The sequence below is a fragment of the Sceloporus undulatus genome, chromosome 1, assembly GCF_019175285.1.
Source record: "Sceloporus undulatus isolate JIND9_A2432 ecotype Alabama chromosome 1, SceUnd_v1.1, whole genome shotgun sequence".
Taxonomy (NCBI): Eukaryota; Metazoa; Chordata; class Lepidosauria; order Squamata; family Phrynosomatidae; genus Sceloporus; species Sceloporus undulatus.
In genome coordinates this window covers 61,821,928-61,846,571 of record NC_056522.1, presented here as the reverse complement: position 1 = coordinate 61,846,571, position 24,644 = coordinate 61,821,928, and the positions used below count along the sequence as shown (strand labels likewise).

The 24,644-nt window shown below is 39.7% G+C and overlaps 1 protein-coding gene across 1 annotated transcript in view; it reads right to left on the bottom strand.

The window, feature by feature from the left end:
• Nucleotides 1–6,042: 6,042 nt before the first annotated feature.
• Nucleotides 6,043–24,644, bottom strand: part of MEMO1 (mediator of cell motility 1) — a 28,012-nt gene continuing 9,410 nt past the window's right edge. Inside the window, exons 3-9 of the mRNA XM_042452390.1 lie at nucleotides 24,230–24,298; nucleotides 22,889–23,001; nucleotides 15,502–15,613; nucleotides 13,748–13,890; nucleotides 9,361–9,437; nucleotides 7,770–7,874; nucleotides 6,043–6,685 (exon numbers count right to left, since the gene is read on the bottom strand). Coding sequence (XP_042308324.1) covers nucleotides 6,554–6,685; nucleotides 7,770–7,874; nucleotides 9,361–9,437; nucleotides 13,748–13,890; nucleotides 15,502–15,613; nucleotides 22,889–23,001; nucleotides 24,230–24,298 — 751 coding nt within the window. The 3' untranslated portion in view covers nucleotides 6,043–6,553. The remainder of the gene's footprint in view (nucleotides 6,686–7,769; nucleotides 7,875–9,360; nucleotides 9,438–13,747; nucleotides 13,891–15,501; nucleotides 15,614–22,888; nucleotides 23,002–24,229; nucleotides 24,299–24,644) is intronic.

The window sequence follows — 24,644 nt, the reverse complement described above, 5'->3', positions numbered from 1 at the left end:
GTTATTATTATTGTTATTAGTAGTAGCAGCAGTAATTGCTTACCCTTCTCATGGAGTGAGGAAGGGAACAACAACAATGGATCCCCATTGATACCAGGAGTTGCTTACTCATAAGTGGGGTTTAGGGGACTTTCACTGTACCTATGTAGCCCCTAAGCTAGGGGCTGTGTAGGGATCATGAATACCTCATAGTTGTGAATGTGTAACTGTAGGTTATGGATCTGCAGTTGTCCAACAGCATTCTGACCATATTTTCTGTCTTTCATCTTCCATCAATTACTGGATTTTTAAATGGTTTTAATGTTAGATTGTTCAATTTCATTTAAATAATGCCTTTTTATATGCTTTTATTGTTTTGGATGTATAGTTGGCCCTTCTTATACACGGATTTCTTATACACGGATTCAAGCATCCACGGTTTGAAAATGTTCAAAAAAAGTATAAATTTCAAATATCAAACCTTGATTTTCCAATTTTTATAAGGGACACCATTTTGCTATGTCATTATATTTAATGGGACTTGAGTATGTATGTATATGTACATATGTGTGTATATGTGTGTATAGAAAGAGAGTATTTTCAAGCCATGGATGCTTGAATCCTTGGATACAGAGGACTGTCTGTAGTATAAAAAGGCTGTCTGCTTGCTGTGTGTGTGCTCCCACAGAACAGTATGCCAACTGTGTTTGGAAAAAAAAGGCCCAAATTTAGAATGATCAATAATGTGGCTTATCATGGTAGAAACCTGAAGAAGAAAGGCACCTATTGACACTAGGAAACTCTAATAGGCCAATCTGCTCCAATACACCAATCTGCAATAACACACATAGTCATGTGGATGAGGGGGGATATACTTATCCTGCTATTAGGGGATGAAACTATTCGAATCTGGGGAAAATACAAATCACAGACACTCAACAAAAGTCACTCTTTCAGGGGAATAAGTGTATAACCCCACGCTTTTGCAAGCTAAATCTGAAGCTACAATTCATTTGTTATGCCTTCAGTATCATTTCAAGCTCAAAGAATCCAACAGCTCCCTCTGTTGTGTGCAGACTGGTAAAGACATAATTAAAAAAAACAAAAGGAGTATCTTGAAAGTCAAAATCTACTCGATGGCAGTTGGCAACAAAGACCTATCTTGAAGATGGACAATAGAAGCTTCATGTGCTAAACTCCAGAAAATGTTATGCCATAATACGTTTTTCAGTGATCGTAGCTAGGGTTGATGGGTGATCCTTACACATTATTTCACATGGCAACCCTAGTAATAACTGGAGGGAGTGAGGATTGGGGATTGAGAAGGGGCTAATTTTGAATTTTTATTGTATTCTGTATTTTTATTGCTGTAACTCACCTGGGTTCCTTGTGATTGGGCAGGCTATAAATAAATAATTTGTTGTTGTTGTTGTTGTTATTAACCCAAGTCACAGAAGAGGGTGGAAATAGTGAAACCACATGAATTTGATTAAAATGCTTAAGTCCAGCAGGTAAATCCCAGTGGACAGAATGATGATGGTGAAAAAAGACATTTGTTTGCTTGGGAGAATGTCAAATTCAGGAGCTGAACAACTGATTGGGTTAAAAGGGGGGATCTAGGGTTACTGAAGGAACTGGAGATAACCAACAGGAGATGGGTAAGCAGAAATTCAAGGGAAGGATGTGAGGTAAGTAGATCCAAAGGGAAAACAAATCCCCCAGAGAAAAAGATGATCTAGTGAAAGCCCAATATAGGGCCCGAAGAAAGGCAGGGAACATGTTTTTAGTGAAGAAGGAAATAAACTTTGGAATAATTTGAAGTGCAAACTAAGGGCCAGGAGGGATGCTGTATGACAAGTGCATACTACAAGATCATGAAGAAATAAAAAATGTTGGATGCAATACACATGAGTTATATGAAAGGAAGATCTGCATAATTTCAACTTAGACAATGAGGAAATTAAAATAGTTAAGGGTTTCTTGTATCTTGGATCAAACATTGATCAGAATGAAAACTGCAGCCAAGAACTCAGAATAAGACTAGGAATGGAAAAGGAAGCTATAAAAGAACTACACAAAGACCCTCAAGTGTAATGACATATAACTGAACACTAAAGTTAGAATTGTCCAAGTCACTGTATTCCCCATTGCCACGTATGGATGTGAGAGCTGAGAATCATAAAATCATAGAGTTGGAAGAGACCGCATGGGCCATCCAGTCCAACCCCATTCTGCCATGCAGGAAATCCAAATCAAAGCATTCCCGACAGATGGACATCTAGCCTCTGTTTAAAGACCTCCAATGAAGGATACTCTACTACACTCTGAAAGAGTGTGTTCCACTGTCCAACTGCCTTTACTGTCAGGAAGTTCCTCCTAATGTTGAGGTGGAATCTCTTTTCCTGGAGCTTGCATCCATTGTTCCGGGTCCTGTTCTCTGGAGCAGCAGAAAACAAGCTTTCTCCCTCCTGAATATGACATCCCTTCAAATATTTAAACAAGGCTATCATATCACCTCTTAACCTTTTCTTATCCAAGCTAAATATGGAGTGGAGAAAGCATATAGAAAAATCAATTCTTTTGAGATATGGTGCTGGAGATCCGTGCTGGGATACAGTGGATAGCCAAAAAGACTAACAAATAGGTCCTTGAAAAGATCAAGCCTGAACTCTCCCTAGCAGCTGAGATGATCAAGATGTCATACTTTGGCCACATCACGAGAAAGCACAACTCATTTGGAAAGGCAATCATGTTAGGGAAGGTAGTAGAAGTGGAAAACTGCATGCCAGATGGATAGATTCATGCTAGGGAAGGTAGGAGAGGAAGGTGGATATATTCAACTGGGGAGTCATGGGCCTTAATTTATAGTAGAGCAGGACAGAGGGTCCTGGAGATGTCTCATTCACAGGGTCACCATGAGTTTGGATTAACTTGCAGTTAACATGATTTAAAATAAATACCTGAAAAACTCTAGTTCTGCCCAACTTAAACTTGCTCAGCAATCCTTTACATTGCATGACGCCATGTGATGAGAAAATACTTACACCAAGACAGGTTTTTAATGTTTTGAATCATAGTGAAAACCTCTGAGCATAGAACACTACCTGGCTGTTCTGCATGCTGGCATTAATGCTGAGGCTCATTCCATTCCTGATCTGCCAGAGGATATGATCTGCCAACATCTAGAGTGCCTGGTATACTACAGTATTCTGATTATTTCTGCTAGTTTGAAACCTGCTGCAGTACACTTTTAAGAGTATCTTTCTAGATTATTATGATACAGGTCCAATTGCTAAAAACAATGAAGTGTGATGTGACTTTAAAGACACTTTATAGACTGCAGATCCAGCTGAAGTCCTCAAAAGCGTATACTAAATAAAATCCACATCTTTAAATTGCCACAAGTTTTTCTTCTGGCTTGCTGTGGCAAACCAACTGCCTGAAAAGTGCTAGTACATTTATAAAAGAACCTTGCCTGCTAACTTTTTAAAATTTCTAGTCACTGAGGCATTGCTGCTGCTGCTTGAAAGGATGTGATCTTTATTTCCTTGTGCTTCAAATGTTGGCAGATTTGACAGCAAAGTAAAAGCATTTTATGCCAATGTCCAGTTGGCTTATGTATAGTGTCAGCTGCTATCTAATCAGCTCTTGGTAAAACTTCTTTTTCAAGAGCACTTATGTCATCCAGTAACAAACGCTGTGACAGGCAGGAATAAATAATCTGCAATGAAAGGGATATAGTTTTGTTTTTTAAAGAATCATAGAATCGTAGAGTTGGAAAAGACCACTAGGGCCATCCAGTCCAACCCCATTCTGCCATGCAGGAAATCCAAATCAAAGCATCCCTGACAGATGGCCATCCAGCCTCTGTTTAAAGAAATACAGAAGCTACAAAATTTAAACATTTTCTAGACCCCCATCAATGTACAGTACTTTGTTAAATTTAAAGTTCTATGATAAAACTATGCAAAGGTGTGTATTTAGACAGTGCCTTCTCAAACAAAAAAATTAAATGAAACATTTTAGAAACTGGTTCCATTATGCTTTAACCCTTGTTACCAAACTTACTCAACTTATATACTGCATCTTTCCAGTAGCCATATTTACACTGTTCAATAAAAAAATATTATTGAAAAATAAGCTGTATAAAGGTTCTCTGAACTTTCCACAGGAATCTATTTCTGCTAATGCAGATTGATTTATTCAGATTGCAAAAATTGTTTTACAGACAATTCTTCAAGAAGCCAGTATTAATACCAGAATAGTACTCCTGTAGAGTCTGAGAAACACACAATACAGTCTTTCTTATACACGGATTTTTTATCCACGGATTCAAGCATACACGGTTTGAAAATGTTCAAAAAAGTATAAATTTCAAATATCAAACCTTGATTTTCCATTTTTTATAAGGGACACCATTTTGCTATGTCATTATATTTAATGGGACTTGATCATAGAAGAATTTTGTTATACATGGGGGATCTTGGAACTAAACCCCAGCATATAACAAGGGCCCACTGTATAAGATTTAACAACAGGCTTAAGAGGAGAAATATGCACAAATGCAGTTAGATGTACTTTCAGTCAGGCTGAACCAGTAACAACTTAAGGCTAAACATCTAAGAGAGAAAAGAAATAAACGTGAAATTGACTATGTGGAAAAATCGCATTCTTTGAATTGTGGAAGCTCTTCCATAAGTTTCAAACACAGAATGAAATGAAGTTGTATATTTCATTATCAACCAGTTCTATTCTGTTTGCAGTTCCATGAAGTGCTAGCTTTAAACTACAGTACTGGATCAAAGAAAGATGTTCACATTATTGTTGTTGTGTGCCTTCAGGTCATTTCTGATTTATGGTGACCCTAAGGCAAACCTATCACAGGGTTTTCTTGGCAAGATTTGTTTAGAGTGGGCTGACATACCAAAATATATTTTTACAGGATTTTTTTTAAAATCAGACTGCTTGCGGAACAATATGTACTATCAGCACTACATTTATTAGAGGAGAATGGATATGTCACAGATGGAATTAAGAGCCTGTGTAAACGAAAATTGGATTATTTTTAGCTGTTATCTGAAAGGAGACAAAGCTAGATTGAGTAAAGTTGTTTCCATTAACAGTGAAACCAAACAGCAGCCAAGGCAAGTTAGATCAGGTCAAAGAAACTGGAATAGTATCTGGCCTTGGAGCTGAGGTATACCATACAATATTCACACGGTTTTGTTACTCTGAAAATAAAGAGCCATTATTTGAGCAAGATGCCTCCCATTATTTTGGTCAATACTTCCAAGGCTACTTGAATCACCAATTCAGACACCACAGAAAGCCACGTAAACAGGCAAAATATAACCAGGTACAAGCCAAGCGTGTTCTCAAGAGTGGTGTCCCCTGTAGGCCAGATGACACTGGGGATATGGCCATGCCCCTATCCCATGACAACCTTGGGATCTTAGCTGATGTGTTGAGCTGAATTTTTCCAACTGGTTCTTCAAGAAGGAACAAGGCTCTATTGCCCTGGCATTGTGGGGAAGTGACCCATTCCCAGATACTGCTTCCAGAAGCGTCTAGGTGCACTAAGTTCCCCACATCCCTTCTCCACTTGGAATGATGGACAAATGAAGCACTCTCAGATTCAGGAAGTGCTTACCATGTGAGAGAGGAAATCCCTGTGATTAGTGACTTGAGATCTAGGGAATCTTTTTCCTGGCTGGAAAGGGACAAGGTTTTGATGGATGCAGAACAAGAATCCAGATCTTTGATAAGTCAGATTGGATTAGAGCACCAGAAGTTTCCTTCCTTTGCATTCAAGAAAACAGGATTCATAATGGTTTATAAAGTAGAGATGGGGTTGGCCATCCTGTTTCAGAGTCAGCATCAAACACATCTAGCCAGAAAAGTGAACAGTGAGGGAAAGCATGAATTCCAGTCTAGTATTTGGAAGGATAAATTATTCACTTCTGCTTCAAAGAAATCACACATGGAAACTTCTTAAGAGAAATGAAGAGCTAAAAAAATGCATATAAAAAATTGCAAGCCAGCAAAAAAATCACCACAGAGCAATTTGGTTTGTGCAGCCCTTTATTAGCAACTAAAATAGAAGATATTTGTTGTACAACACGGGTAGTAATTGACTATACTGGGAGTTTTATTATATTCTAATACAGGATCTTTTATAAATGCATCTTTATTAAAAAGCTTCCACCCTTTTCTGTTTACAACTTGCAAAACTATTCTGAAAGCAGAGTACATGTGTGCTCAGGTCTGCAGAGTGCAAATCTGGGATGTGGTAAATGCTTTACATGTTGTATCTGCAAGGACCATCTGCCACCATACCTTTATAGCCATTGGATTTTAGAAGTCACATTTTGACACCAGCCTTCCTTCCCTTGTCCTAAACAAGAAAGCATTTTAAAATGAGTTGTAACTAAGGAAGGACTACACCTACTAGAAAAAAGAAGAGTTCTATTAGTTTGAGGTTTCAGTATACCCAAAGACCAGGAACTGCATCTTTGTAAGGGCAAAGCTGGGACCCCATTGAGTGTGCAGGTGTCATCCCTGAGCAGTCAGAGGTTCAGTGGACCATCAGTGCTCCTGCTGCGTAACTCACTGAGCTGTCTTGCCAGTTTCGACATTGGCTTGACTGAGCATAATTCAAAAATGAGAAACTCATATTCATTCCATTCTTCTGGAGCTCTGTGATAGCCTAGAGAGGTAAAAACAAGATTCACATTTTTATAAAGGGACTTTTAACAGCACTCTTGAGTTCTTTCATACATCCATAATGAGTACTGTCGAAGAGGCCATTAAAGCAATTCCTACCAGTTCCTAAAATGTGTCATCTCTTATAGAAAATATTTGCTTCCCTTTCACATTGTGAAAGATGATACATGCAAAGAAAAAATTAAGCCAAAAAGAAGGTCTTTTTGGAGCAGAGGAGGATATCTCTGGAGAATCAGAGGGTCATTTTTAACCCCCCCCCCCCACTCCTTGGTCTATGCCTGCTCTTTCTAGCAAAAGTGAAAGTGATCAGAAGACTACCTTTGGAGCAAGGGGAAGAAGATGTTGCTTTTTAAAGGGGAAGTGGGCTTGCTCTATAGGAGAAGTGTCCACTTGTGACTTCTAGAGGTGCAATTCTCTATTATTATTTTAAGGGTGTAAATAAATGACTATACAGATGGCCTGAAGATTCCCACTCATGTTACTGACAAGAGATGGTCAAAGGCAACTTCTGTAAAACTGTTACTTCTCACACAACTCATCAGAACTAATAGGAATAGCAATAGCAAGTACATTTCTATAATGCTTAACAGTAAACTAACACTCTCTAAGCAGTTTACAATGTGTAAATCAATTGCCCCCAACAAGCTGGGTACTCATACTGACCTAGAAAAGGCTGGAAGGCTGTATGTAAACCAAAAGCCCTAATCCAGCATTAAGTTTCAACCCCAAACTGTGCCCAAACCATCCAAATGAGGAAGAAGAAAAATGGGTGACAACAGAGCTTGGAAAGTTACTTTTATTAAGAGATACAATGCTGTGCCGAAACTAACCACAACTGAGCAATGGCAAGAAGATGGTCAGGCACTTTACCATGGCTCAGTTATAGATGACTTCTGCATGTCTTTATAGTCTTTCTTGTTAAATGTAACTTTCCAAGCTCCTTCAGGCTATGCCAAGCATATTTCTGTAGGCCTAAGTAATAAGAGACTTCAGCTTGTATATTACATCATGGTGTTCTGTATTTTCACAACTGCTGCATTTAAGCTTCATTTAACAACTATACTTACATTTAATAAAACCCCAATTGGATGTCTTCCACATATTGTATTATGGTATTTCTTCAAGTAATTGCTAAAGGACACAGGGTCAAGCTGTTCTATAATGCTCATACCCTAAAGAGAACATCAAGAAATGGTTAATTATTAGGGCTGCATTTATCAACCAGCATTTATATCATGTCAAGCATGATTTCTCATTAAGCATTTTTTTAAAAAGTCTTGAAAATGGAGGACGCTAACTTAGCTTTGATTTTCACAAGTCAATTTGACCTGAAAAATATTTCTTGTCTCTATAATGCTATGACTGTATTTAACCCATATCCATTTCTGTACTCTTGATAATCACAGTTCCCTCTCTGTGGACTCAAATACAGTATACCCAAGACATGAAAGTAAAATGCCTCTCAATTCCTGATGGTGTCATCAACATAGCTACTGCAATAGTTTGGAAAATGTGAAATAATTTGTGGAATCCACATTGCTTCTACCTCATCAGAGATTAGCATGACACAAATCATCTACTTTTGCAAAGTCCTCTGGCACACTGGGGACTTGAGTACACTTAATAGCTGCTGCGTATACTTAATGGCTGCAATTGAGATCAGGACAAGTATAGCATCTAAAAATGTAACAGTATCAGTACCATATTACAGCGGAGGATACCGTTTTAGTTAAGACCCTAAAAAAAGCTGAATCCTCAAAGCTTCAAGTTCCTTTTAAAGCCCCCCAAAATAATCACAAGGCGTTTCTGGAATCTCCGAAAAGCTCTGCAGCAGCATTTTTGCTCTCTAGTAGGAAGCTGAGCTGGCACTTTCAGCAAGTAAGGTTTATTTGTTCTTTAAATTGAGTAAGCTAAATGATCTCTAGCCTACATAGATGTAAATGAAATACATAAGATAAACCCATGTTGTCCTGAAAGAAGCTTGGATTCTATTAATAATTTAGTCATAAATCAGAAAAGGTGAGGAGAAGGAGAACAGAAGTGCATTGATGTAGCTGCCTCATGACCTTATGGCATCTACATAGCAGAACACATTTATCCTCACTAGAGAGCAATAAAGCTTACAACTATTACATGAAAGTGAAATTATTCTAACAGAAAAGCATTTATTTATTTTAAAAATTATTAATTTACAATGTGCCTCTGCTCCAATATTTTCTTAATGGGAGTTTTCCATCCCTTCCCCCACTTGCCTTTAGCCTCTAGATGGATTTCTAGATGTTTGAAACAAAGCCTTTTCTGCGGGAAGTATTTGAAATCACCTTTCCCCCATCCTACTCAACCCAAACTTTTAAAAAAATCCACTGTACAGCACTTTTCACCTGAACAGAACAGCTACTTTCTTGCCCCTTTAAACAACAAGTTGTCCTATCAACTGGATGGCACCAATTTGTGCTCACTGCAATTACCTATTCTTTGAAATCTCATGAATTAATTTACAACTTACATTAACTCCCTATGGTAAGCCTGGTAACATTATGTTTAGAGCTAACTGTATATTGCAGTACATGGGAAGGCACTTAACAGAGAATGTTACAATGCAGTAAAAGTGTTGGTGAAAGGCTAATTAATACTCAGATGCTATGAAATAATACTTACCATTTTATCTAAGTGTTCAATAGACCTATAGATCTCTCCTTGAGACTCATCGTAGTAACTGTATCTGAACCTCTGGCCTTTAATAGAAAAAAAAAAACACCAGCAAATTAAAGAGTGAATAACTAAGTATCAAATACACTGTTATGAAACAATCAAGTAAAAAAGTATTTTTCCTGGTACAATTGAAAGGTCTGGTCATAATATATAAAGGCCTATACAAGATTGGTCCAGACTACCTGTAGGATCATATTTCATTGAAACTTGGACAGGCTTTGAAATCTTCGGGGGAAGATCATGTGATGCTAAATGATTATGAACATCTAAAAGGTTTGTGCTCTTATTATGTGGTAAGCATGGAGCCTGTACAGACAGGTCAAAATAAAGCTGCTTCAGGTCACTTTGGAGGTATGCTGTTTAAATGACACACCCATCTTAAGAAGCCAGAAGCTGTGCTCCAGTCCTTAGGATTGGAGTGTGGTTTGGCATGGCTTCTGGCATCTTAGGACACATACATCATTTAAACCAGGGGTAGGCAACCTTTTTGAGCCGGGGGCCGGGTTGCTGACCCTCAGACAACTGGGGGGCTGAAGCCGGGGGTGGAGCTTCCACCCTCCGGGGGCAAGGCCGTGTGCCGGGGGCGGAGCTTCCACCCCCGGGGGCCAGGCCTCCCCCTCTTTGCTGGCCCCTGATGGGGCCCCAAGCCCTGTCAGAGGCCGGCAAAAAAGCCGGCGGGGGCCGCCAGCGCTGGAGGCCTCCTCCTCTTTGCCGGCCCTTTTGCCATCGCTGGGGCCCTCCAAGAGGGCTCCGGCGACGGGCCTCCCAGAGGGTCGCTGCCGCTGCCGGAGGCCTCTTGGAGGGCCCCAGCGACGGCAAGAGGCCTCCTGGAGGGCCACAGCGGCGGCAACGGGCCTCTTGGAGGGCCCCAGCGAAGGCAACGGGCCTCCCAGAGGCCTGCCGCCGCCGTTGGAGCCCTGTTCAAGGGCTCCAGTGCCTGCAACGGGCCTCGGCGAAGTCTCACGTGACATTTCTTGTGGTCGCGCGAGACTTCGCCTCTAGGCCGCCGCCATTTTGTTTTACAAAATGGCGGGGAAGGTCGCGCGAGACTTCGCCGCCCCCGGGGGTTGCCGACCCCTGATTTAAACAGTATACAGTGGTGCCTCGGGTTACGAAATTAATTCGTAACGCGGCCGCTTTCGTAACCCGAAAAGCCTTCGTAAGCCGAATTGCCATAGGCGCTAATGGGGAAAAGCCGCGATTCCATGCGAAAAAGCCGAAAAAAGCACCAAAAGTTTTTTCGTAACCCGAAAAAACATTCGTAACCCGAAACAATAATTCCCTATGGGATTTTTTCGTATCCCGAAAATTTCGTAACCTGGGTATTTCGTATCCCGAGGTACCACTGTACCTCCAAAGTGACCCAAAGCAGCTTTATTTTGGCCTGTCTGTACAGGCTCATGGTTAGGAAATGTATGAAGACTGTGAAAAAAAGTTGGATGAAATGAACTACCGTACACTAATGTGTACGTCTAGAAATTTTAGTCCAAAAACTGACCCAAAAAACCTTAGTTGCCTTAATCACAGGTCAATGTAACTCAAATAATTCTTATTTTTTTTAAAAAAGGAACTCTTTCCTGGTGAAAAGCAAGAGTGTAATCTGTCATGGAATCACTGAGCCCCCACTCTCTCATCCATCTAGCCTTTAATGTGAACACAAACAGTTATGCCTGCTGTAATTTTGTAAGTTCTTTGCCATTGTTTTCCTTTGCTTCCTCCTTTAGATCCTTTGTTACATGTCCCTAAGGTTTACCCTCGACTTGTTCATATCAAAATCCATAATTTTGGCCCCCAAACCTGCACTAGATTTATATGTGAGGTGAACGTATAGTAGAGTATATATGGTAACTAAAAGAGCAACACTAGGAGGTTAATTATTGGTGAGAGTGAGGAAAATGCCAGATAAAGTTAGGATTTGGATGAATATAGAAGAAGGGAAGGTATGAGTTCTAAAGAGGGAGAGAGAAGATGAGAAAGATATCTCTGTCATGTTTTAAACCACTTTGTGAGCAGTGCATTATACAATAAAACTGTAATTACACATGTTTATATGGTGGAAAATAGAGTGAAATAAGTTGTATTTAATAAAATTATATTAATTGCTAATATAACCATGCTGACAACCTGGTCACTCTATCTATGTTATGAACCTAAATGCTAATAAGAACAGCTTTACACAAAACCCTAGTGGTAGTGGATCCAGTGGGGTTCACTGGTGGCAACCTCAACCTAGGAAAACTGTAGGTAGATGGAAGATGGGATTGCTACAGGTGCTAGTATGCATTGTGATCACCATGGTGGGATCGTAACAATGGATGTCTCAGTACAACCACCTTTTAACCTATGTTTGGTGGGAATGCAAAACATGTTATTCTTGTTAGTTATTGTTGTTGTTTGTCTTCAAATTGTTTCCGACTTATGGTGACCCTAAGACAAATCTATCATAGGGTTTTCTTGTCAAGATTTGTTCAGAGGAGGTTTGCCATTGCCTTTCCCTGTGGCTGGGAGCGCGTGACTTGCCCAGATCACCCAGTGGGTTTCATCGGCAAGTGGGAAATTGAACCCTGGTCTCTAGAGTCTCATGTTGGTTACTCCCCTTCCCCCAGTTTTCAAAATCCCTAGCAAGGAAGCCTAAACTGCACCTGACCCAAATTATCCTTCTGCCAGCAAATAAAAACTTTTTATTCAACCACGTTTTGGCAGCTATTGAGGATGGGGCTTGTTATCCAGCTGGCTGTTGTATCTTTCTTAAGGACGTAAGGACGTAATTTTAAATTAAATTAAACTGGACCTTAAATTCAGTTTGAAAAAGTTTATCTTGCTTTGATTTAACTGTATTGTTGTATTTAATACTGAAACAGATATGGCTCCCCATTAGACTGAGGGATTGTGGGTTCTTTGCCATTGTTAGCTAGCCTTTATGTTTGGAGCTTCCTCTCATCACCTTCTGATTACCTGTGCTCCAAACTTGTGAAGATGAACGTATTCTATATAGCCTATTTAATATTTAGGGATTAGGTTCTCTCCCCCCTCTCATACAAGCATTTGAAAGACATTTATACCCATGAACAGTATCAGCAGCATATAAGTTAGGTGTAAGTTGTTATTTTCGAACAGTGATCAAAAGTTCTCTGATCTCTTATCATTGAAATACCCACCGCAGAACTCAAGTGCACTTTGCTGTCATCCAAGCTGTTGCATGAAACTAACCTGTGCTTTGCAGCCTGGAAAGTTGTTGCAAAGTACTTGCTCCTGAGTAGACATGCATATACTTGAATTATGTTTGGTAGGAAAAGGTCAAAATTGGCAAGAATGATATTTGGCCCTGCACCGAACCTTTAGCTCCAGCCACTGCTGGGTCAGAACACATGAGACTCTTTCCAAATTGGAATTTGGCCTCTAGGCTTCCTAGAAGCTCCAACTCTACACTACAAACGTTATTTTTTTTAAAGGAACTGTTTATTTTAAATTTGCAAAAGAGATATTATTTATTTCTCTTATCTGCAGAAGTACTATGTACAAGGTAGAAAGACAGTGATTTTTTTCCAAACTGTTTGTAGCCCCTGACATTTAAAAAAAATGTTCCCACCCTGCTTTACCCCATGGCAGCATTGATAAGAGGAGCCTATAGTAAGAATCTGGGAAAGAATCCAGAAAAAAAACTAGTTCACAGGTGCATGACCTTTTGCTGACTTTGCAATTCTAATCTGAGTAGAGAATGACAAATATGGACAAGAATTCTCCAATATAGATCTGTGATGCAAAATTTGGAAAAAAAAACCTTTATGAATCTTTAACACTCTTAATAGCAATAGCCAGTACATTTCTATACTGTCTATCAGTGCACTTAAGCACTCCCTAAGCAGTTTACAATGTGTAAGCTAACTGCCCCTAAAAAGCTGGGTACTTATTTTAGCAGCCTATGGAAGGCTCGAAGACTGAATGGACCTTGGAGCCCTGCCTGGGGTCGAATTCATAATCTTGTGGCTGTGAATGGCTGCAGTACCGGCATTTAACTACTGCGCCATCAAGGTTCCTCTTAAATAATTGGTTGTATAGAAAAAATATATCATCATACTGACAGCACATTCCCTTTGGACAACAACTTTAGTTCTTAAGACCCAATGGGCTAATTTACTCTCTTAAATGTTGCAATCTTATCTTTGTCACTACTGACACACTACACAAATGTATGAAACTATCTAACTTGGCTTCAATTTTTCTGAACAGGTTTGTCAAACATACAGTATTCTAATATTAAGTGATATTTCTGTGAATATGTGCAGACATATATATAATTGGGGGTCACAACTATTAACATGATTTAACTTACCCCAATGGCAGAAGTCAGATGAAACCACAAAGAGATTACAAGGATCTGCTAAATATTTGCTGAAGAGTTTTCCAAATTCCTGTTCTTTTGTCTCACTCAGTGCTCCAACCAATACAGGAACAATGGTAAACTCATCCTTATGGCTTAGGAAGGGGAAAAAAGAAGCTGCTATTTATAAAGATCCAGGACATATTTAGTGCCCTGCTAAATGTTATCCTTGCCCTTCTATTTGCGTTCTTCCCATATGCCAAATTTCACTCCTGTAGACCTCCCATCAGTTGGCAATTCAGAATTTCTACCTTTTTACAAACAAAACAAAATTCAAGTGATATTTTATAAAACAGTAGTTTGATTGGTCATTATGCTCCCCACCAAACATTTTTTTAAAGTTTGTGGTAGTATGAATGTTAGCTTTAAAAAACCAAAACTTATGAAATACATGACCAAGCCAGGTTATTTTCTGAATACAACACACTTATACTATCAATTATGTCTCAGTGAAAGGAAATACTTTAATTAATAACTTCATTATTCTATATTAGGAAAACAGTGTGTGTTATTATCTAAGAGCTTAATAAGAATACTTGTTTGTTGTTACCCACCTCAATCCAATACAGGGAGAGGTGGGATACAAATAATAATAATAATCATTATTATTATTATTATTACTTCAATTACTGAGGCAGTACAAGACTACAAGGCAATACACTGCAGGCAGAAACACAGTCAAAACGTTTAGTATCAGGACTAGAATGATCTGTATTTAATAGATTACTTTTCCCAAAAGCCCTTTTGTACCAAGCAGAATACTTTTATTTAAAGCCCTCCCCCCGCCCCTGGTCTCATTCACACACACTGTAACCGCTACTTGGGAAGATAAAAGGTTTAGCAAGATTTGTGTTCCTTACAATAAAATAAGATTTGTGAAATAGAACAAGGTGCCATCTTGATTTCTGTCTACTGCTCAAACCGTTGAAGGATATGGAATTCCCATGAGGAAAATGATGGGTGGCATGATAGGGTGTGATCTAAAGAGCTCTGCTGTTTTTATCTTCTATTGAGATTTATGTGGAGAGTTTTTAATCTGATTTATTTTGCCTATCCTTTTCAAATCCTGCTTCATTTGTTTTGTTTTAAAATATATCCAGTTGGTGGAATTTTTACTGAGTTTGTTTATACATACCTATCCCTCTAAATTGTACAGCGAAGGAGAAAGAGCTACAGGTAGACTAATCAGCTGAAAGAAAGTCAAGTAGACTATGGCCGCATACAGACAGGCCAAAATAAAGCTGCTTCAGATCTGCTTCAGGTCACTTTGGAGGTATGCTATTTAAATGATGCATGCGTCCTAAGAGTCTGGAAGCTGCACCAAAGCCACAATCCAATCCTAAGGACTGGAGTGCAGCTTTGGCGCAGCTTCTGGACTCATAGGATGCATGCATCATTTAAACAGCATACCTGCAAAGTGACCTAAAGCAGCTTTATTTTGGCCTGTCTGTATGGGGCCTATAAAGCTCCATATTCTACCAGAAATTCTGCACTTCTCATTTCTATTTTTTAACCTCTACCTCTCCTTAAGTCACAGCCTTAACTCCTTTTATTGAGGTTTTTATGCATTCAAATCTCAAAGATACTGATCCAACATATTCTGAATGAGAGGGGGACATACATACAGAATCCAGTGCTCAAAATTATACAGATATTATAATCAAGAGATCCAAATTCTACAAAAGATGCAGCTTTCTAATAAATACCTTTCCATGGCTTTAGCAGTATAAGGCAAATGCATTTCGATACTGTGTTCATCTTCATCTGTTTGCAGAGACATGCGTTCAAACATTCCAGTCTTCCACAGTTCTGCATAAACTGAGAAGTTTCAAATACATTAGCTTAAGAACAGTAGATACAAAATCAGAATGGCAATTTTTCTAATGCTTTGTTACACAGCATTTTACCCAATTCAGTGTATCAAAACAACTGAATGTTGCATATATTGAGCTGTATCTTTTATTTGAGAAACAAATAAATTTACATATGGAGACCAATATTAACATTATACAGAGGCTTACTCCCAAAATAATAAGCCTACTGAAGAATACTTGCTTATGGCAAGAACTCCTACTAATATGTCCACATCGTAGAAAAACATTCCCTCTATACTACTTAAACTACAAAGATGCATCTGTCTTTCAGGTAAAATATTATAAAAAGGTATCTGTTGTTGTTGTGTGATTTCACGTCATTTCTGATTTATGGTGACCCAAAGGCAAACCTATCATGGGGTTTTCTCAGCAAGATTTGTTCAGAAAGGATCTGCCTTTGTCTTCCTCTGAGCCTGAGAGAGTGTGACTTGCCGAAGGTCACTCAGTGAGTTTACTTGGCCAAGCAGGGATTCAAACCCTGGCCTCCAGATTTGTAGTCCACTGCTCAAACCACCAAACCATGCTTGCTCTCCTCAAAAAAGACACCTACTGCAACTAAAACACCAGAACACCCATTTTTCTTTCAATAATTTCTTTCAGTTAGTCACAAATGGTAGTGTTTTACAGATCAGACTTTGAGTTCTTGTCGGTTTTGATAGTGTAACTGCTGAAAACGATAAACCCACAGAGGCTACAGAAACCTTGATATAATTGTGAGCAGTGGTTGCTAGCATCACCAAGTTTCACTGCCCTCGGTTAGCAATCAAGCCCCTTTACTTCCCAGAGTGGTAAGATGCCAAACCATGATGAAAACATGCAAATGAATGTTTTTACTCAGATAAAAGCTAGGCCCCTACACAGTGTCTAGGCTTTCAGAAGTTGGTGAAAGCCCAACAAACTAACAGAAGCATTCCAATTAACTTCTTCACTACTAAAATGCTAAACAGTGCTCTTAATAGTGTGAACTACAAACTCTTTTGGAAAACGATGCAAGAGGTGTTTTTCATTCATTTGTGGAACTTACTCTTCTGGACTAATTCAGCTATGCAGAATTTGAAAAACTGCAGCTCCCAAGCTGATTGCTCAAATGGAAACCAAGAATTCAAAGTGGCATCCATCTGGAGTCTTGAACTAATGCTTCATATTTTTTCTGGTTGTATAGGACAGAATTTTGTTGATGGATACCTACAAAACCCATCAAGTACCTACAAAACCAACACACACATACACATACGCACAATGAATTTGAATAGTAATGACAACAAGAGGATTAAAGGTATTGGAGTGCACATGATTAGTTGGATCTACCTCTGAGGGGATTCAGACTATAGATCTGAGGCTGAGGGAAGGTGATGAAGAATAATTTCAGAAGGTTTTCACACCAAACATCTTACAAAATGAGCAGACTGCCTGCATACATTTCTACAGCTGATGTCACAAGTTTCATTTAAGGATACAAACTGCTCTCCATAGCCACAAAGAACAGACAAGGATCTCCATATCCTCAGCGAACAAGACATGTGCTCCTTTGAATGTGTTAAAGGCAATGCTGCACCATACCTTTAGACATAAGTTACAGCATATTATTATATGGGGAGGATCAAAGATGATAATGATGACTGGTAATGATGATGTCAGTGCCTCATCTGTGAACCCTTTCTTACTTATGAGTAAAACAACACTGTTTTATCTATAGTTTAAGACTATGCATCAAGCATTGTGAAATACAGTGGTACCTCGGGATACGAAATACCCAGGTTACGAAATTTCCGGGATACGAAAAAATCCCATTGGAAATAATTGTTCCGGGTTACGAATTTATTTCGGGTTACGAAAAAAAATTTGGTGCTTTTCGGCGCTTTTTCGCACGAAACGCGGCTTTTCCCCATTAGCGCCTATGACAATTCGTCTTACGAAGGCTTTTCGGGTTACGAAAGCGGCCGCGGAACGAATTAATTTCGTAACCCGAGGGAGCAGTGTATGTCAAAGTTTCCTCTGTATGGACTAGCAGGACACTATCTATTCTGGGTAAGCTAACATGAGCTAACACACCTGAAGATTGTACAAATATTTTAAATCAGTAATTGCAACACACATTACTAAGAACAAAAATGTCCCTCTCACAAAAAAAAAAAAAAGTATTGTCTGGGAATACCACAGATATTCCCTGAGCTTTTTAAAAATCTTCTCATCTTACATTTGAATGAAAGTCCTGATGTTATTACTGCAGAATCTGAAGATGAAAGGCAGGCAGTGCCAAATGATCTGTCTACTGATATAGCACAACTGTAGGTATCACATAAAGAAGCAGACAGGAGAGCTGCAGTGCATGCAGTTAAGAACTATGCTGACACCATTTATAATTCCATCTTGACACACAGACATATTTCTTCTGCTGATGCACCATTTTAAGAAAACAAAATACCCTAACATGTGGCTGATAGTTCACACTGCAGCATACAGAAAGCTAGTTCTAGCCTACATTTTCTGCAACCAGCTCTCACCATTTCAAGAAGACCAATATATCCATGCTGTTAACAATTACAGCATCAAATATCATCTCATAACTGCAACTGTAAGAATAGCACACAGCATGGAAAACATATGCACGTCAGGCTCTATCTAATTTGCTACCATGCTGCTCACAGGAATGGCCACTAGACTGACCAAGGAATTTGTCATGAAGATGTAAATAGTGAGCTAGATTTAGCATCCTATAAATATTTATTTTTATGCCAACAGTTGGGAACTGACCTAAATGTTACATTCTTGTGTCTTGTTCCTCTTTAGGTGGAGTCATATATCAGAATCACAGATGCTACCAGACATATGCTATTTCATAAACTGAGGGAATAAAAAATCCTACTCACACCTTGCTGCTACCTACAGAATACTATATGAGAGAGTGCCCATCCTGTGGGTATACAGTTAGTCTTTGAGCTGTGGCTACAAAGAGAGGAGCTATGGTTACAAAGTGATGATCTTTCACCCTTTAATCTGATTCCATTTCTCAGGCTTGTCTTGGATAAAAAAGGTCCAAGCAGTTGGATAAACTCAAGAAAGCATAGCATTCAGATACAAGTATACAGGGATAGATTGGGGATTCTGTTAGTGTATTATCTACCCTACTCCCTAATAGACCCCCAGCCAAGCTCATGAAAATGGTCTCAGAACTGGTGCTGAAATTGCCCAGTTTGATGTTGGACGATTTAAACATCCAACTTGAGACCAGTCTGTCAGGTGCAGCTTGGGAGCTCATGGCATCCATGATAATGGTGGGCCTAACCCAAATGGTTTCAGAACCCAGAAATGCAACAGGTCACACTTTTAATGCTGTTTTCAGCTTGGAGCAAACAGGTCTGTCAGTGGAAGTGATTAACACCTCAGAGTTGTCATGAACAGATCATTTTCTGTTCAGAGCTAATGTCACGACTACTATCTGCTTCTGTATGGGTGGTAGACCTATTAAGATGGTCTGCCCTCGAAAGCTAATGGGTCCTTTGGGATTCTAGAAAGCCTAGAGGGTTTAGGGCTGGCAGCACAGATGATCCTGCTGGTCAATAGATGGAACCAAGCTCTGACTAGGGCTCCCAAATGTACTCTCCTTGATATACAGTGGACCTTGAGGAGCTGAAACAAAAAGGACAATTGCAGCACAGTGGGTGGAAAACTCAAGACATGATATAAGGAATATCTTTGTTCCTATAAAGTGGCAATATGTGCAGTGAAAAAAACCTTCTTCTCTGCACCTATTTCATTAGCGAATTCCCATCCAGCTGGACTATTCAGGGTGGTGAGAGATTTTTCAAGCACCCTCCCTCTTTAATAAAATTCTACCGCCTTCAGCAGTTTACTGTGATGGTTTTAACAATCACTTCACAGATAAAATCACTCAGATAAGAGATGACTTAGATGCCATCATTATAGCAGGAATTGACAATAGCGTGTCCAGCGACTCTGTGAGTAGAATTACACTGGATCAGTTTCAACAGGTGAGTACCACTGATGTGAACAAACTGCTGGGGCAAGTAAGGAAGTCAATTTGCCCTCTCAATCCCTGACCTCCTTGGCTGGCTAGCTGTCCAGGGACAAGATGCAATTAGATCTCAATTACAATATATTACTAACATCTCAGAGAGGCAAGTCTCCCATCTTGTTTAAAAGAAGCGATGGTACAGCCACTTCTTTAAAAAAGACCTTCCTGGACTCCCTGGAATTAAACAACTATCGACCAGTATCAAGTCTCCTTTTTCTGGACAAGGTTATCAAGAGGGCAGATACCTCCCAGGTCCAGGCAGCCTTGGATGATTCAAGTTACCTAGACCCATTTCAAACTGGCTTTAGAGAATGAGTTAAGACTGCTATGGTCACCTTAGTGGATGATCTTTCCTGAGTGTTAACCTCTTTTGGACCTCTCAGTCGCATTTACCATATATCCATGACTATAAGTCATCTAGAAGTGGAGGGTAGGTTTTTGGGCCAAAATTATGGATTGAGGGTAAAACTTGTAGGCTCCTTCGGTGTGTGTATGTGCGCATGTGGCAAGAGAGCCTCTAACAGGTTTTTTGCTTCAGCGTTTCAGCTTTTGTTTCATCCTTTACTCCCCAGACAGTGGGCGGAGGAAGGACTATGTTTGTTTGTTTAAAAGCAATCAGTCTCCCAGGACTCTTTTTGCTTGGTGAAAGAGAAATAAACAGGTATATAGACTGCATGGGGAAATCTGAAAGATCTGCTATCACATTATTATACTTCCCCCTAAATAAGTCAACCTGGGATTTTGGGGTCAATTTTTGGACATAATTTACTCAATTTATAGACAAGCATATACATAATGCCATTGACCATGGTAACTTTCTCGAACACCTGGGGAACTAAGGAATCGGAAGCACTATGCTTCAGTGCTTCTGGTCCTATCTCTCAGGCAGGTTCCAGATGGTGGTGCTTGGGGATAGATGCTCCTCAAAAAAGGAGCTATCATATGGCATACCACAGGGTATCATTCTATTCCCAATGCTATTCAACATCTACATAAAACCGCTGGGAGGAATCAGCCGGAGTCATGGGGAGGGTGCTATTGGTATGTTGATGACACCAAATATATTTCGCCATGTCTCTAAAACCAGCCTCTGCTAAGGATAATGTGTCTCTTCTAAATGAATGCCTAGAGGAGGTAATGGGTTGGATGAGGAAAATGAACTGAAGCCTAATTCAGACAAGACAGAGGTGCTTATTGTCAAGAGTTCTAACCTAGTTTTGGGGGTTTGTCAACCAGTCCTGGATAGTGTTATACTCCTCCTGAAAGACTGTGTTTGCAGCGTGGGAGCGTTTTTGGATTCATCACTCCAAATGACAACTCAGAAAGATGTTACAGACAGGACTGCTTATTATCAGCTCCACCTGTTATGCCAGCTGTGCCTCTTCCTAGAGCTGGGAGAACTAAAGATGGTAAGGCATGTGTTGGTAACCTCAAGGCTGGACTTTTGCAATGTGCTATACATTGAGCCAATCTGTACCACGTTTGGAAACCTCAATTAGTTCAAAACACAGCACCCACATTGGTTAATGGTATATCCAGGAGTGATCATAAACCAGTATTAAAATCACTCAATTGGCTGTTGATTAGTTTCTTGTCAAGGTACAAAATGTTGGTTAATACCTTTAAAGCACCACATGGTTTGAGTCCAGATTACCCACAGAATCACCTCCACCTGTATAATCTGCCCCATACAGGTCCACTTTGAGACATTTACCTCAGTTAGCCCTGACTAAGGCCTGTTACAGACCGCCCAAAAGGGGCAGTCTCAGGCCGCTGTCGGTTGCAGCATGGAGGAGCCACAGCAGCCAAACCGCACGACTCCTCTGCGCTGCAAAAAAGGAGTGCGAAAATCGCGCTCCTTCCGGCAACCCGGAAGAGACGTCGCAAGTGCCAAAGCACGCACTCGCGACGTCTCTTCTGGGTTGGGACGTGCGGACGCAGAGTGTCCGCTACGTCAAGATGGCGGCGCCCATCTGTATAGGGCGCCGCTATCTTGACGTATCGGTTACGCGCGAGGGGCAAGGCGCGTCCGGAAGCGCCGCCCCTCATGCGTAATCGCGGCGCAAGGACGGCACCTCTTAGGACCATCTGCAACGTGCCTTAGTTAGCAACTGTCACCCGAAGGACTTCCTCTGCAGCTGCCCCTAGACTGAAGAATGCCCTGCTGAAAAAAATTTCAATCTAGCATCTATAACAGAAGCATATGTACAATGGGCCCTTGGTATCTAATGGTGTTTGGTTCCAGGACCACCCCTCCCCCATCAACCTGGATATCAAAATCTGTGGATGTTCATCCCATTAAATACAATGGTATACTAAAATGGTATCCCTTTTATAAAATGGAAAAATCAAGATTCGTCCACATAACTGCGGATGTTTGAATATGTGGACAAAGATACGGAGAACCAACTGTACAAAAACATTTTCCCTTATAATAAACTAAACATCTTTATAAATCAATCATTTATTGTATATTTACTTTAAACAAAGGCAACCTGCCATGCCAACCAGACAAAAATGAACTCACACATTTAAAAATATAAACAAGCTGACAGCCCTATGCTTTCAGCCATCATAAAACCAGTAATAAAATTTAGCCAACATAAAGTACCAGAATAAATGCCCAGAATAAACTCATTGCTGTGTGTTTCTAGTATGGTAAAAGTCATACCATGAAATTCCAACACCTTACAGAATTAGACAACTCCAAAGAACTGCTAACACAACAGGCTGCATCTGACATTGTTGGACATTTTTCATATCTATTCTACAAATTTTGTAGATAATTAAAACTCCAAGTCATTTTTGGATTGTTTCTATCAAGCTCCTATAAAGACTCAAAGAGAAACCCGCTTGAAAACCAATTTAAATTCTAGACTTCTGAATCAGAAAATGGTGTAACAGTGATTTTCAGATCCAACATGTGCAAACTAATCTAGAATAACTGGTTCCCAAAATTAATGAAAAACACCTCTTGCATTCTATTTTTGGAGACATTAGCCTATGTTAACAGTACTTGCATCTGCATCACAGCCTACATAAATACAGTGAAGATTTTTATGTGAAACATTCAGTGGTAAGTCGGCCAAAATGCAAAGCCACAAAGGTAGTAATGAATTAAAAGCTTCCTAAGATTTTGTTTTGTTTTGTACCGCAAGAGTTGTATTCTTTATATACAATTACCCTTTTGATCAATTCGCAGATCATATAGGGGTGTTCTATATATATCCACACTGGAAAGTGCACATCGGGAGAGGGGCACATGATGGGAAGGCCCAAGGATGAAGATTCGCCGTCTAAAAATGATTCATATAAAAGGTGCAATATTAGCTATTGTCTACTCCACAGAAATTTTTTTTCCATTTTTCTAAATAGAGGAGAAAAGCTCTACTATAAGCGTGAATGTTCTTGTGTACAGACACACACCCTTGCCTATGTATTGAGTAAGGACATTTCATACTGAAGGGCAGGGGTGGGAGGGAGAGAAAGGATCAAAGTAGGATGACTTTGAAATATCCCTCATCTTTTTTCATTTTACCTTATACAGTAGTGTGATTGGCAGCCATGTACTGAATCATATGGAAAGCCAAGTATGTGAATGAAGATGGCTGAACACAGTTCAAAGCAATTCTGGACACATTCACACAACAAGAGCAACAGCATCTATATGGTTAAAATCACCTAGTTTTCACAGGAATGACTTTATATAAGTGTTTATTTGTCTGATATGGATCCCATAAGGTTTCATAACCTGTTGGTAAGAACAATGCTGAAGGTGATATAAGAATGAGAAACGAAGCAGGGAGAGAAAAAGGGAATATAAGTGTTACATGTTTTGCTTTTGACACTGAAGATGCATAAAGCATTAAACTGTGGATTGGGAAACTTAAGGGCCCTCCAGAAGTTGTTGGATATCAATTCCCATAATTCCTGACAACTGGACATACCAGCTGGGGCCGATGAAGTTATACACATAAAGTTCAAAATCTGGAAGGCCACAGATTCCCCAAACCTACATTAGCCCATGTGCATATTTAGCCCATGTGCATATTATCTAAAAAGTATACTTTCCTTAAAATAATCCACCACATTGTTTCAAAATTTGCTCACCATACTAAGGACTAGAGAAAAGTCATACACTATTTCCTATGGGCTGATTTTTAATTTAGCCTTCCTATGGAGTTTCTTTTTCTGTCAAAGGAGATTTCTTTGCAGCTTATCATCCAGAGCCATTTCACATGCTGTTCAAGAAAGGACTCAACTATTAAAAGTTTTTTGGAAGGTTGAAGAGGAAAGAAAGAAATGACAAGAACTGTTGCACTGTCCCTTCTCTGTATCAAACCCATTTTTCTTCTGACAAGTGCTGAACCCTTTTCTGAGAAATCCAGTTTGGTCTCTGCCTGTAAAATAACACCTTTTAGTCTTAAAGCAGATGGGGAATGTGTTGACTACTGGATCTGGTATAGCACCTGTAGAGATCAATATCTGTGGCACTAACTGTAACATTTTTCTCATGCTACTTACGTGATTGAAGGATCCACTTGTTTGTAAGCATGAGCTGCACAAGATCCACAGTAAGTATAACCTGCATGTCTACCAAAAACAGACAGAACAACAGAATTAATTTCAGTGTATAGAGACCATCACTTCATTACTGCCTATACAGACAGATTTATTTGTTGACATTAGAAAGAAACTGACAACAGTATACATATAAACCAAACTTGAAAAATGTGACAGCAGAAGGGAAGAGCAACATGCTCAGTTGGTACAGTGAAAACAATGGAACAGCTCAATGTACTTGTGTAACTTTTAGATAGAAGATACATGCACAATCCTGGTGAGGAACCCTGGCCTATAGGCCTGATCCAACCCACCAAGCCTCTCCATCAAGGCACTTCCTCCTTCTAAAAACCATGAGTAAAGGAAAAATCCTTCA